Below are 14,362 nucleotides of genomic sequence, written 5' to 3' on the forward strand. Positions count from 1 at the left end.
TGTACTGCAAATCCTAAGACGTGCTCCAAATCTTGCATCTTTTATCATACACAAGGTATAATATGTAGCTTCTTGCTCTACACTTGTCATAGACAATTGCTTTTTTTTATTTTTTTTTTATTCTATATTGATTCTTGAATGATTGTACTCTGACCTTGTTATATATGTTGTCTGCAGCTGATGTTTGATTGGCCTGATATTAAACTAGAAACAAAAGGATTGCCCCTTAAGAAAATCGAGTATTATGGATTTGATGTGGATGAAGGTTTTGAAGTTATTAAATATTTCTTAGGCAGCAGCATGCTGCTTAAGGAGCTTAAAATTTATACGCGCAGATCACAAGATTCAGTGACAGAGGTTAACATTCTGAAAACGCTGTTAATGATCCCTAGGGCGTCAAATCAATGTGAAATAACTGTTATCACTGAAGATTATAACTGTGAGTCTGAGGATAGTGATACTGAAATGGAAGAGTTGGACAGTGATTCAGACGACGTGACAAGGTAAAGGATGTACAGATTTATCTGACACTTGCTTTTTAAAATCTTATTGATTTCACTTATATATCAAATTTATATGATAATAACACCCAATGTTGAAATTGCTGCAGTCTTGAAGATGAAAATTTTGACTATTTGACTAGTCAGAATTCCAGAATTTTTAGCTCTGTGAAGTGGTGATGATTTGAAGACTGAAGAAGATTATATTTCTGCAAGACTTTTATGTGGATTCAGTAATCTCTCAAATGGTTTTCCTCCTACTCGGGTTTTTTGGAACAATTAATGAAAGCATGAATATATTTGGTAATTTGTGTTTGGTATTTGTATTTTGTAGTAGTGGTCCGTTGTTGGGATCCTTTTAACAGATCCAAGAAAAGTACAACTGAAATTTGTAGTACATTTGGTGATGACCTTATTATCAGAAAAAGTTTCTATTTTCAGATGTTATTATACTCCATATGTTATATGTAAGGATGAAATTTCTTCAATAAGAAATACGGAATATCAAATTAAGTTTTGAATGCATTAGCAAGACCCTTATTATGTAATCAGTGATCTGCATCTTGCATAGCTGTATGGATCTTTATCTATCACCCTAAAACTGCAGCAGTTCTCAAGATATATTCCGCTATTTTCACTTGCTCTTTACACCCACAAAACTCATAAGAGTTTGATAACCTCAAGATTGCACAATATGCACTTTGGTGTAGAATTTGGGAATATGGATTCCTGGAACTCATGCAGCAATTTAGCAGATTAGAAATTTATAAGAGGGCTAATATATACATAGCACTAAAAATATTCATCCTTAATAGTTATTATTACATTCAAACACAAGCAAACATTATCGAGCCCAAAGACTTATTGGGTAGTTGTGTTTGTGCAACACCAAGCCACCAACCATGCCAAGTTCGGAGTATGATACAGCATATGCAGAGCAAACAGGTCAAGTTGTGTAATACTGGCAACTGATAAGGGCACACATATTCAAGGGACTGTGGCAAAGATATAAAAGTATAATGTATGGAGCAAAAATTTACAATAGTTACGACGTACAAAGTAAACTTTTATGATTGTTTTACTACTATATAATTGCAAAATCTTCAAGCCCAAAATTTGCTGAAGAAGCTCGAGAATTCCAGCTCCAGACTTATCACCTTTCACTTGTTTGCTAGCATAAATGTCAGATTTGTTCAATGACTTAATATCCTTGATTCTACAGACTGAGAGTTCATTTGTTGAAGATGTTTGGTGCTTGGATGAATATATCTTACTCCTCTGACGTCTGTCTTGGATGGAATACTAAGTTATTGAGTTCCTGACCAATTATGGAGTACTAATTTCTAAGCCTTTGCGGTCCGATTACAGAATTACGAAGCACAGGGCAAAGTTACACCTAATTGTAGAGAGGCCTATAATTCTTTCTGAAATAGTAATGGCTGATCATTTTTGCTGTTTCTCTAAATTAATTCGTGAGGGATGACCAGGTGGTATAACTCTGATTTTAAGTTATCATGGTGTTGTTTGATTGAATTAACGATATTAAGCTTGAAGAAAAGAGCTATCTCATGAGGGATGATCATTGTCAATAAGATAACTATGATTTTGATAATAGTGACGGCGAAATCAGAGGATGCAAACAGATTTGACAGACTTAAATACCCTGGCTAACGATTGTTCATTAGTATTCTAAATAAATGCATCATACTGAACATGATATTACAGAATTTGATTTCAGCTGTTTTCCTTAATTGTTGGCTATTTAAAAGATTGCTGCCTAGTAGAAACTTGAAATGCATAATAAAGACTTAAAACTGATTTTTTCCCTGGGATGCATATAGTGAATTCACACATGCTCGAGACCCTTGGAACCTTGAATAGCCTTAGCAAGGCGCTCATTTCATCCTCTGCATCTCGATGAACTGTATGAATCTTCATCACCCTCAACCTTCCTGCTGTTTTCAAGAAATATTCACCCATAGTCACTTGTCCTTGAGCCCCACAAAAGTCGTAAAGTTTGATAACCTTCAGAGTGCTCGATAGACACTTAGGTGTTAAATATGGGTATGGGTTCCAGTACTCCGTCCAATCATCCTGCAAAATCCATAGTCCATACTACATTCAAGCATATGGAAAATAGACAAATAGTCTGACACGAAACTTGAAGAGAAACGAAACTCACAGAGTAATTGTGCCCGTGCACGGTCAGAGATGTTAGATTTGGAGTATGATCGAGTATATGCAGAACAAAAGACAATGTACCGTCTGCTAGTACTAAACAGGTCAAGTTGTGAAACACTGGCAGCTGGTGAGGGTACACATTTACAAGGGCCTGCTGCAAAGTCGATAATAGATCGTATCAGATTTTAATTCCAACAAAACATAATGAAGTACGCACAAGAACACTAAGACTTACATAAATTGTTGTTATAGACAATACCAATGTCTTCACGCCTGCAATATCCAAGAAAAGCTCAAGCATTCCACAATTTTGTTTGCAAACATTAATCTTAGCTTCAACCAATGAGGAAACATCCTTGATGTCATAGAATGAAACATTATCAGAAAGAGATAGGTATTCGAGATTAGGTGCTTCAATGACTATATCCTGCATTCCTGTTGTTAGCCTGAAATACATGATTTTTAACACCTTCAAAGAAGCTGAATGAATGTTTAGGATCTTCATTCTTGACCAGTTACGAAGTATAAGTTCTCTAAGACGAGGAAAGACTGAATATATATCCAACAAACTATCCTCAAGTATGACCCCCGAAAGGTGGAGGATCTCAAGATTTGGAAGCATAAAATACAGAACACTAACAGGAAGAACATATTTTCCAGTTAGCTTCAAAACCCTGAGTTTCTGACTCACAAACAGCCCTTCAGCGAGCTTAGTCTCTCTGTTGATAGAACAAAGATCGACCTCCAACACATTGCGTCTCAACATAGACCAAATCCATGAATCAACATGATATTCTTCGACTACACCAACATTACTCAAGTGAAAGAGTTTTAGCTCAGGTGCATCATTGAGGACCAAGGCCTTGTACACAAAAGTTATGAAAGATGACTTGTTCGATGAATCTACGAGAGAAAAATCGAGGACAGGGACTTTAGTCCAAACATATCTCCATCTCTTGGACAATACACTGGTTCTAACAGACGCGTATATATGTAGAAAAGAGAGAATAATACAAAGAAGTGTATCTGAGAGTGCACTAATCCTATCTTTCCCTTCAATCTGCACCATAGTTTCTTAGATTCAGACTCATCAAAAATTCTTGAGACAATTATTTATAGCCTAGTAACTGAAAAATTGATGATTTAGAATGCTCTTCATTTCCAATAATCCGATTGTTTGACTTCATGATGCAGTGCATCTGCATAAAGTATGCCTAGGAAATAATGTTATCAACTGAAATCTTGAAAGCCCACCTCATTTATGGTAGTTAATCTGCTGCTATACCCAAAAACGCTTAGTATTCCCCCCCAAAAAATATAGCCCTTATCAGTGGAGATTAGATGTGGCTACATAAGCCCAAGTGATAATGAATGGTTTAATTATCTTTGGTGACTCCCCGGCTCGCGGCCTGCTAGATACAAGTTCTGTAGTGAGTTTTAGAACAACAGCTATTTGTTGCAAGTAAAGCAATAAAAGTTCATCTGGATGTGATTGTAATGTAATCGAGAATTGTCAAGATGTGGAGATGAACCATTGTCCTAAAAGACGAGTAAGATTGGCATGGCTTTGTTAATTGTGAGCGCTCACAGTTGACGGATGGAAATCATATGCTTAGATATATATTGAAGTAATTACTAAGTGAACAACTAATTTTCGTTAGTATTTGTTGAGTAATGGTTTCGGTTTTATGGCTTAGCAAGGAAACGAACTTGGTTCAATATCAGATTAAGGGAGCAAATCAAGGAATCAAATTGATTTCCGGAGAAAAGTAAGGTGTCAAATTGTCAATCAAGACAGTAACTGATTTGGAAGGACCAGGTGATCTCGCTAACTTCATCAAGTTAAATACTACCTCCGTTATTAAATGTTATGTGTAACTTTGGAATATTTTATGTTTCACAAATAATACTCTAAAGTTGCACATAATATTTAACGGAAGTAGTATTCCAGTACGTAACTAATGGAGAACAAAAGGATAGATCTGATCCTACAAAAGTACACAAACTCACCAAACAAGGCCTTAATCTATCTCTTCCCATTTCACCACTCTCTTCCACAGCAACCCACCATGATCACTACCCTTACCCTTCCATAACAAATCATATTTTTTAAAAATTTGCTCCAGACAAAACTTAAGGGGCTCAAAGAACAAAACACAAGATATTTCAAAAAATTCTAACCTTATATCCTGATTTCATGATATTCTAGTTGAAATGATACCATCACAATTATCTATCCAAAAAAAAAAAAAAACTAAATCTAAAAATATTGATACAATAGTAATTTCAAAAAAAAAAAAAATCAAAGATTAACATCAGCATACGCGTCTAGAAGAAATGAAACAAGTATTTAAAAACGAAGATAGTACATAACAATCCTGCATTTACACTTACTCGCAACTCTACATTGCAATTGCAATTGCAATTGGTTAATATGAATTACCCTGCTTTATGCCTCTCAATAAAATGCACTGAACCAACCCATAATATACAAATACGACAACAACAAATTAATAATACTAAACCCATTTGTTATTGTATAAAAGATATGAGATACATCATAAATATGAAAATTAAATACCTATTTGTCAATTAACTAACTTTATCCAACCTAAAGCTATAGAAGGAAGACAAAAACCTAACCAAACATGAATTCAAACAGCCTAAAATCAACACAATTATTTGCGTTAGTTACTCACTTACATAAAAATTTAAAATAATATCCTATCTATTTAAATAATTAAAAACATTTTTATTTAAGTATACTGTACTTTGTAATACTGGTATAATGAATGAAACATTTAAGCGTGTTTACCTCATGCATGTTTGAAATGTCTATATATATACGTCGTTTTTCAAGTATCTGAAGAACGTTGTACCGAACACACAGTTCGGTGGATAAACTAAAAAATGGCAGGCTGGCAATGACACTAATTCCACGAACTACACTTTCAAAGTCTCAATCAATTGACTCAGTCAATATTGCCTCATTTCACCCAAATTGGTAACCCGTGATCATTATATAAATAGTTCTCCTCTCTAGCTTACTGAAAATCTAGCTAAACTTCTTAAGTTTTTAAATTCATGTCGATGGCAACCGAGAAGCGTATAAGAAGCTCACATGAGATGATCAAATTCTGTCATTCTTCTACTACTGGAATTGCAGCGGCAACATCAGTCACAATCATGATTCTTTTGCTTTTACTTCATATAGCTTCGGCAAATCCCTCAGGTTAGAATCATCACAATCTTCTTGTATTCTATTAATCGAGTTTTGCACAGCAGGAACACCCATATGGCCATGCTGGTTTACATCCCTATCTAAGAATGTCTCGAGTACATACTATGCTAACATATACTCCGTACTGAATACCACTGTCTATTACTTCTGAACAGATGAATTACAGCAGCCTCGATTTTCTGTAGGCCGACATCTTCTTCAAGCTACAAAAGGTCAACCTCATCAGCATACTCATGAACCTGTCTTTTTCACTTGTTACTAGTATTTGCATAATTGAAATTGAAAGTAAAATACAGAATTACAGAGTGATCCAATTAGGACAAACAAAACGGAACGGGTTAAGTATTGATTTTTCCAAATTCAGCAAAACTATTCTTACTAATACTAGAAAAAGTCATACCCGTACTAGAAGCATTAAAAAATATTGACTTCATCTTTTGCGGCTATTGCCAGCTCTTGTCCAGTGTACCACTTGACTAAGAATCCTACACTCTTCGTCATAAACAGTCGGTTGACTTTAATTCATTTGTAAAATCTGTTGATCATTAATCAAGAAAAACCTACAAACAATGCCAAAACTCAAAATGACACCAAAAATTAACCTTGATATTTGTTGCAGATTGCCCACTAGATGTTCAGCACTTGAACTACACGATCATAATAAGCAGATGCAAAGGACCCAGATATCCAGCCAACATATGTTGCGGGGCTTTCAAGGAATTGGCATGCCCTTACGCTCCAACCCTAAACGACGTAACCAACAATTGTGCAACCACCTTATTCAGTTACATCAATCTCTATGGCAAATACCCACCTGGCCTTTTTGCCAACATTTGCCGTGACAGTAAGCGTGGCCTTGAGTGCACTGATGCTCAGATGTCCATGTCCAAGCCCAAGTCCTCTTGCCACACTGCCACAATAAGTATCTTCTTTCTTTCAATTTTCTACTGGATGCTTCTATGATTTCTTGGTTTTTTTTTCCTTTGACTTTGTAATTAATTTTCTTCTAATCTATAGCCTTGATATGTAATATTATGTATACTAATACAGTAACCAATTGGCAAAGATCAAAGTATAAATAGTACAAGTTATACCATGTGCCCTATATGGTACAACCAAGGCTATTCTTGCTTATTTACACATTTGGGAATCTCCAACTTGAGTAACTGAGCCAAGAAATAACAATTAATGATGTAGTTCTTATTGTACATGAACTGCATGCACGCCAAACAGCTACAAAATTCAATGTCTTGATCCTGACTGTTGCTCAAGTTATTTAAACTAAAATTCAGGCGAATTTGGGAGCTTGGGTGGATTGTTACGCAATACATGAGAGTATTAGCTAGCACAAGCTCAACTCACAGAATTCAGTGCATACAAAGTCTTGAATGAACGAAAATATAAGCCAGTCCAACTTTTCAAGTTTTGAGCAAACACAAGTTCGCAGCAAATAATCTCATTATGAAAATCAACATAACTAAAGCTTTAGAAACTTCACACCTAAGAAGAGTTCAAATAAGCATAAATGCAACAAACAATGAAATCCTAATGTTCCTTCAGTTTGGGCTTTACATATATTCTATGAAATCTGAAATGCACCAGCTTTGAGAAGGTGATCAAAAATAGCTTTGGTGCAGCCACGAGTCACGACTCCTCAAATGACTCCCATCAATATCTAATTTGTCCTAGCTAATCCCAAGTGATATCACTTGACTAAGAGTCCTATACTCTTAAATAGCTATTACATCAAAAAGTTTGATGCAGTAGCTATTGCTGGAAAATATAGATGCAAAACAGCTGCTACTTTGACACACAAACTCTTGCCCAACTCACTTTAATTGCGCCAAGCAGCCACACAAATCCATAGTTCAAAGTTCACACCACCAAGTCCACCATAAACTCATTCCATAAAACCCCTCAACTCTACTATTACCTAATAAATTCCCTAGTTTCGAAGCATGCCCTCGAGTAAGATTACTGTCCAAAATTTTGCTCAAAAGTCAAAACTTTGCAAACCTAAACTGAATGTCCACTCTATATTGAAAAAACTATTAATTGTAAATTCACAAATGTTTTTGGAAGATAATCTCCTAGTGCGTGCCAAGCAACAAAGTGTTGTAAATGAGATTGAAAGTTTGATTTCTACTAAAACTATAAGTTCAATGTATTTAATTGCTTTGGGTTAGAGCTTCCTTGTAAGTTTATTTCCACTTAAATTCCCTTTGACTCCTTACAAGCATTACAATCTCCATTCTAGATATGAATGTAGGAATATTCTATGGAGTACTCACATTCTAGAAGAGGATACCATACAATCTCTTCATTGCATATTATTTGACCACTTAACTAACTTTTTTCTAACTCACATTATTTTTCTTGTTATATTATCAATATATTATTATTTGTTCATTCAAAATATCAATGCACTATTACTTATCAGTTTTGAATACCAAAGCATTAACTAACTTTTTCCTAAAATGCATTCATACCTAAGAAAATACTTTTCCAACGATTAAATATAAAATTTTAAAAATAAAAAAATAAAAAAAATCTTAAATTTCTACTTGAGAATAGAGTTTGATGTAATAGCTATTTTGTAAATTTACTAAAGTAGACTTTGAAACTTTTTTTGCTAAAGATAGGTGCAAGCAAGAGCTAGACAGCAAAAGTAAGGTCAAAGACAAATTTTCAAAACATGTTAGTCGATGTATAAGTAGTTAAAAACTAACAAGTAATAATACATTGATATTTTAAACAAATAAATGATAATGTATCAATATTCTATACATCACAAATGATATGAAATGAGAAAAGTTAGTTAAGTGGTCAAATAATATAAATAGAATAAAGAGGTGTACTTTTAGTTTCAAATTCTTTGCTAATAGGAAGTTTAGCAAGACGTGTTTGTTAGGTATTTGTTTGATTTGACTAATATAAAAGATTGGGAAAAAAAAAATCAATTAGTAGAATTTCATAGGAAGTGAGAGAATCCAAAGTTGTTTGGTTGGAGAAACATAGGAGGTTCTACTTTCCATAAAAAGAAAGATGTTGCTTAACTAGGTCTCCCTAGGTAAGTAAAACTTTCCATAGAAAATCTTTCTTCCAATTATCAAACAAACAACAGTTCATGCTTCCTATAAAATTAAAGTACATGGGAGATACAATTTCCAAGGCATCTTAGGAATTATATATTTTATATTTAACCAAAGAAGTACTTAAACCCACCCTAGGAACACAGTTACAGTAGATGGAGCAGCAGCAAGAGGGATCGCATTTTGATTCAATTGGTAGTGTTTGTGGTCGAGACCACACCCAATGGATTCAACAAGCTCCTCATGCTATGATAGTAGAATGTATAAAAAAAATGAATGGAGTATATAACTAAGAAAAGAGCCGTAGAAAACAGGGTGCTAGAACAACAAACAAAAAACCTTAAATGAAAAGAAGTTTACCATTGCAATCAACGTCAGCTAGTTTTGAAAATCACAGGCTAAAGGTAACCACATCAACACGCACCAAAACCTTCATATCACATTATAATTGGTGGAGTGATGGATTGATTCTCCAGAAGCTGACACAATAATCCAAGGACTGTTCAGTTAAATTGTCCATCAAAAACAGAACTAAAAGCAAAACTTTCAAGTGCCAAAATAATCAAAAAGTTGTCATCGTTAGTGTCACAATGCAAAAAAAAAAAAAAAAAAAAAAAAAAAAAAAAAAAAAAAAAAAAAAACAAAACAAAACAGAAGTGTAGATGCAAAAAATATAAACAACAGCAATTGTAAGGGAAAATAGTGGAATCACCAAATCAGGGTTTTTAATTGGGTGAAAATATATAGGTTCGTCTCAAAATCATGTTAGCTATTCTAATTGGACAAAGATTTTAAAGTTCTAAGTACTTGTTCTTAAAAACCAAATATTAATTGCACAGATGCCCAGTCGATATTCAGAAATACTCAGATACTACACAATTATAACAAAATAAATGCAAACGACCCACATAACCTCTCAACCTATACAGTGAAGTTTTCAAGGATTTGGCATGTCCTTACATCAGAGACTTGAACACTATACCAGAATTTGTGCAAACATCATGTTTAGCTACATCAACTTCTGCAGTAACTACTTGGCTATCCTGTATGCCAACACTTGATGCGACATCTAGTGAGTTCTCTACACTTGGCATGCCATTTGTAATCAAAATTTACTCTTAATTTAACTATCATGACATGTAAAACCTAACATTGGGTAATACTCTTTTTTTTTTTTTTTACAAAATCGACTCTGTTGATGTTGACACAAGGTTTAGCTTGGTGATAAGGACTGTAAGCATTCTTTTATAAGAAATAATTCCAAGAGTAACAGTTTGAAGGCCTGCTTTTATCGTACATGAGCTGTACAAAGATAAACCAGTGAATATCCCACATGAAACACAGATGTAGCTATCTCTAAGGAAAAAAGCAGTACATGCTAATCTCATATACTGGGGTAGAAGTATTGCAAGTTCCCAACACCAAGAATTAGTTTGCATACACAAGTTTTCAGATTTGAGAAGCATTTAGAGTAGATAAAACTAACCAAGTAACATATTACATCAAACATTCAAATCTGTGTGTCTTCCCTGACTCCCTCCAAAACCAGGTACTGAAGCGCTATAGAGTATCTAGCACTCCTTTTTCCTATGCTCCTTCCTTGCGTTTGCACACTATGTTTAAGAAGAAATGAGCCACATCCATCACCTTCACCTTTGACCAAAAACAAGAATTATTATATCAAACTCATTGACTGCATCTCTCTCTCGGCCTAAAATTCAATGAACCCACCTACCTTGGATTGTGAAAATAGACGAAATCCATCTTTTGTAGATGAATTGTCTAGGAAAGTCTCCGTGATACGTATCAGAGAGCAAAAGCTGGCAAGCTGTTGTTTTACTGGTGACAGAATTCCAATAACAGAGGGACTAATGTCATATAGGTGGTAAATCAGTACTTGCAAAGGCAAGCAAAAGAAGCAAAGGAATTTGCAATTAAGCTTATTTAGTTGTAAAAGGGCTCTAACTCACCTGGCATGGATGATTGCACTATGACAAAGGGCTAAAACTCGAACCATGGCTAAGTCCCTTCCACGAGGATTATTATACTTCATTTGACACTTGCTTTATCCAGTATAAAGGAAAATTAGTGAAATTCATTATTAACATGTAATTCATCAGGCAGCCAAAGTTAAAGCATCATATGGCCATTCTTTTTTAAAATGTGTAATCAAATGAAAGATGCAAGCTCTGACTTTCAGCAAGAGTAAATTAAGTTCGAGAAAGAGGGAGGGATTATACCTTTCAAGAAAGAAGTCACCAAAATCATCAATAATAACAGCAAGGGGCAAAGGATGAAGAAGATGGAAGGCAGCAAAAAATTTCTTGATGCCTTCATCATCATAATCATCCATATACCTGGGAACAGGGAACCGCAAAAGCCAGACATTAAAAATTAAAAAAAAAAATCATGGATTAAGAAATGCAAGTCAACCAAAGCAAAACTATCATTAGTATTGAAGCAGTAGTAACTAACTTGATATGAATTCGCTGAAAGATGTGTGAAGAAGCATCAACTCCCTGTAATTGGATAGACACTTTTACTACTCCGTAATCAATTATATAACTCAGCAAGTCAGCATGTGCAGGAGAACAGGGGTTTGAGGAGAGGAGAAGAGACCTGAGAGAGGAAAGGAGGTTTGGTTTCAAAACGGCGACGATTGCAGATAAAGACAATGTATCCCTGTGACGTGGACTGACAGTGAGCTGCCATGTTCAAAGCGAACTGAAATAGAAGTGATGTCTTCCCACTGAAAAGAAACATTGAACATAAATTTCTAAACATTTGTTGAGTTCTAGACACATAATTAGGAACTTGCATTAGTTAAGACTAAGAGTGTGAGTACCAGGATGGAGGGCCAGTGAGCAGCGTAATTGGATCAGATGTAAAGCAACAGCCTCCTTGAGGTTGTACAGCAACAGTGGTAACAGAGTTGGTGCTACTGCCATCAAAGAATCGCTCCACCATTGTTCTTTCACAAAATCAACTTGCAGTAGCACACTCCACTTACTGAGGAATCTTCACTCTCTTTTTCTTGTCTATTGTCTTTCAGTAAGACTAACACTGCATTCTACACTTGACCAAAAATAAGATTAATAGTAAGTTCAAGTCAGCCTATGAGCCAAAGAATGAAAAAACGCACTGTAGCCAAATTGATGCTAAACTTGATCATCCACCTATATGTCCCAAAACATGAGATAATACATCACGACCCATATATATTGCTAATCTTGGTGATCAACCAATGAGCCAACCAATAGTAAACATGCAGCACTGTTTGATTCATGCCATACACTAAAAAACAAAAGTGATCAGAAATTTCAACATCTGCCAAGAAAAGAAAAAAGATCGTACGAGTAATCATTAATTTCTATATATCTATCTCTCTTATTACTAATCAACAACAAAATAAGTAAATCCTATGCCAAAAGGCCTTGCTTCTAATTCAAAGATACTCTTAACAGATCACTTAAGATAAATCACTATCTTACCAATAAGTTCAAAGAAAATCAATAATCTATTGCATCCTCACTCCAAACTGACTCATTCTTGTAATTTCCATAGAATTGAAAACAATACACAAGTAAGCATTCACGTCCAAAATGACATTAAACTTTCAAAATAGTCTCAAATCAAGGATGGTCCAAAATTTACTCCTAAATCCAGTAGATAAAACTTGAGGGGTATCCAGAGACCAGAGTTCTAGACCATTGATCATATACAATCAAATAAGGAATAGAATATTTTTAAGAACAACATATGCATTCTTTTTAGAAAAAGAACCAACTTTAGCAATCACACTAACGGTGTGTTTGGATTGAAGGAAATGGAGGGAAAGGAAGGGAAGAGAAATGGAAAGATGGAGTATCTTTCATTTGGATAGAAAATGAGGAAGGGAGGGAATTGAAGGGGAGGAAAATGGAAGGATTAAATTGTAGGAAATTGGTCCCTCCAACAATGGAGAGATTTGAAAGGAAAACTCATCCTTTTTCTCTCCCCTCCCTTTCCCTCCCCTCCTCTTCTCCTCCCTTCCCTTCTTTTCCTTCCCTTTCTTTATCCAAACAATCTGTAAAGGAATTTCAAGAGATTAGATCAAATTGAAAAAGAAGAGAACAACAAAACATTTATCGCACTTCATCAAAATATATATAAAAGGGATATCTACAAGGGACTGGTAATAATGGATTTGCAAAGTGACTAAGTAGACTCGTGGACAGCTACGCTAACCATTGATGATCTTGTTAATAGACTAACCCACAGAACATTTTAATAAAAAAAAAGGTCAAAATGAATTTGTAATGTTCTTCCTATCCAAACAAAGTGTTAATGAATTTGGACAAAAACAGAACAGAACAGAACATATATTCATTCTCAGTAAAGCACAGGTAATTACTTGTTGCTAAAATTTGTAGCACCATACATTGATTTTATGGGAGCAAATAATAGCATTCTTGCTGCTTCCACTATGATCTTCTTCTTCAACGTTTCACCATTAAGCCATTAATTTCATTTAGCGAAAACTCGCTTTTCTTTAATTTTTTACTCACTATATTAGCACTTGCGATAGTGAAACTCTTATGTTTGCTAGATTGTTTAAAATAGATAAGTAATTCAAAAATGTATTCATCTCAATCTCCAAAAACCCTATTTTCCTATAACCCTCCCTTGCCAAAAGCATTCACATCAGGCTCCAAAAATCACATACAATTCCTCTCGCTTAAGAATATCAACAAAATTGCTCGTTATAACATTTCATAATTTCAGTAATTATAATCAAAGTTCAATAATTCACCTTAGAAGAACCCTTAATTGACTGTACTGACGATTAATTTAACAATAAACCCTAGACTATGAAATTAATTGATATTCGACGAATAAAAATAAAACAAAAAATAAAAAAAACTTCCTACCTCAGAATCTGCTCCAATGGAGGAGGGAAAGCTCAGAAGTAGCTTTAATGGAGTATTAGAGTAAGCTTCAATGGAGGTGGGAGAGGGGAAAGGGAAGAGTGTGCCGTGCAGCGTGAAAAGTGAACGCTCCAAAAAAAAAAAAAAAAGGAAAAATAAAGAGGAATATAACTGACACGTGGTATGTACAGGTGTCAAAACATTGACTTGAATTTACCCGAATTTGAGTCGGAGCTGAATTTGGTTTGACCCGTAAACTGTGGATCCAAACCCTTTATCTAACCCACATTTTAATAATAAGGTCTACCTCTACACGTCTAGTTGTTTAGTTGATCATTAAAATGTGGGTAAGATAAAAGGTTTTATGGGTCAATGAATGAGTCAGTTTACGGGTCAAAACAATACACAAGTATATATTCACATCCTAAATGAAAGTAAACT

General features: G+C 34.7%; 3 protein-coding genes across 5 annotated transcripts; 1 reads left to right on the top strand and 2 right to left on the bottom strand.

Moving 5' to 3' along the window:
- Window positions 1–1,090: 1,090 nt before the first annotated feature.
- Window positions 1,091–3,750, bottom strand: LOC110723512 (F-box/LRR-repeat protein At3g59190-like). Its single transcript, XM_021902866.1, has 4 exons — window positions 2,917–3,750; window positions 2,373–2,615; window positions 1,344–1,495; window positions 1,091–1,229 (listed from the first exon to the last, which is right to left on the bottom strand). Exons 1-4 carry the CDS (start codon window positions 3,748–3,750, stop codon window positions 1,091–1,093), a joined length of 1,368 nt encoding a protein of 455 aa, XP_021758558.1.
- A 1,441-nt stretch (window positions 3,751–5,191) lies between these two features.
- LOC110723764 lies at window positions 5,192–14,191 on the bottom strand. 2 transcript variants are annotated; one of them, XR_002511764.1, is made up of 10 exons: window positions 13,925–14,191; window positions 11,860–12,084; window positions 11,634–11,763; window positions 11,490–11,533; window positions 11,255–11,371; window positions 10,985–11,077; window positions 10,750–10,853; window positions 10,501–10,667; window positions 9,375–9,493; window positions 5,192–6,125 (listed from the first exon to the last, which is right to left on the bottom strand). XR_002511764.1 is itself a non-coding variant. In XM_021903133.1 (8 exons), the coding sequence occupies exons 2-8, from the start codon at window positions 11,979–11,981 to the stop codon at window positions 10,525–10,527; spliced, it is 753 nt and encodes a 250-aa protein (XP_021758825.1). In that variant the 5' UTR covers window positions 11,982–12,084; window positions 13,925–14,191; the 3' UTR covers window positions 10,190–10,524. The 2 variants fall into 2 exon arrangements, 1 of the variants encoding a protein (XP_021758825.1); XM_021903133.1 differs by lacking the exons at window positions 5,192–6,125; window positions 9,375–9,493 and having other exon boundaries at window positions 10,190–10,667.
- LOC110723765 (GPI-anchored protein LLG2-like) lies at window positions 5,737–7,064 on the top strand. Of its 2 annotated transcripts, XM_021903134.1 has the most exons (3): window positions 5,737–5,913; window positions 6,078–6,134; window positions 6,542–7,064. In XM_021903134.1, exons 1-3 carry the CDS (start codon window positions 5,766–5,768, stop codon window positions 6,883–6,885), a joined length of 549 nt encoding a protein of 182 aa, XP_021758826.1. In that variant the 5' UTR covers window positions 5,737–5,765; the 3' UTR covers window positions 6,886–7,064. The 2 variants fall into 2 exon arrangements, with proteins under 2 accessions (XP_021758826.1, XP_021758827.1); XM_021903135.1 differs by lacking the exon at window positions 6,078–6,134.
- Window positions 14,192–14,362: the final 171 nt, after the last annotated feature.

Source organism: Chenopodium quinoa, unplaced genomic scaffold (genome assembly GCF_001683475.1).
Source record: "Chenopodium quinoa cultivar QQ74 unplaced genomic scaffold, ASM168347v1, whole genome shotgun sequence".
In the NCBI taxonomy this organism is placed as follows: Eukaryota; Viridiplantae; Streptophyta; class Magnoliopsida; order Caryophyllales; family Amaranthaceae; genus Chenopodium; species Chenopodium quinoa.

Coding starts and splice junctions, on each gene's coding strand:
- LOC110723512 (XM_021902866.1), bottom strand. CDS start 3,750: ATGGTGCAGATTGAAGGGAAAGATAGGATTAGTGCACTCTCAGATACA. Junction 1,496..2,372: donor CCTTGCTAAGGCTATTCAAG/GTTCCAAGGGTC, acceptor TCTTTGCCACAG/TCCCTTGAATATGTGTGCCC. Junction 1,230..1,343: donor AAGTCTTTGGGCTCGATAAT/GTTTGCTTGTGT, acceptor CATGAGTTCCAG/GAATCCATATTCCCAAATTC.
- LOC110723765 (XM_021903134.1), top strand. CDS start 5,766: ATGTCGATGGCAACCGAGAAGCGTATAAGAAGCTCACATGAGATGATC. Junction 5,914..6,077: donor AGCTTCGGCAAATCCCTCAG/GTTAGAATCATC, acceptor ACTTCTGAACAG/ATGAATTACAGCAGCCTCGA. Junction 6,135..6,541: donor TCTTCTTCAAGCTACAAAAG/GTCAACCTCATC, acceptor TATTTGTTGCAG/ATTGCCCACTAGATGTTCAG.
- LOC110723764 (XM_021903133.1), bottom strand. CDS start 11,981: ATGGTGGAGCGATTCTTTGATGGCAGTAGCACCAACTCTGTTACCACT. Junction 11,534..11,633: donor AACCTCCTTTCCTCTCTCAG/GTCTCTTCTCCT, acceptor ATCCAATTACAG/GGAGTTGATGCTTCTTCACA. Junction 11,078..11,254: donor GGTGACTTCTTTCTTGAAAG/GTATAATCCCTC, acceptor TACTGGATAAAG/CAAGTGTCAAATGAAGTATA.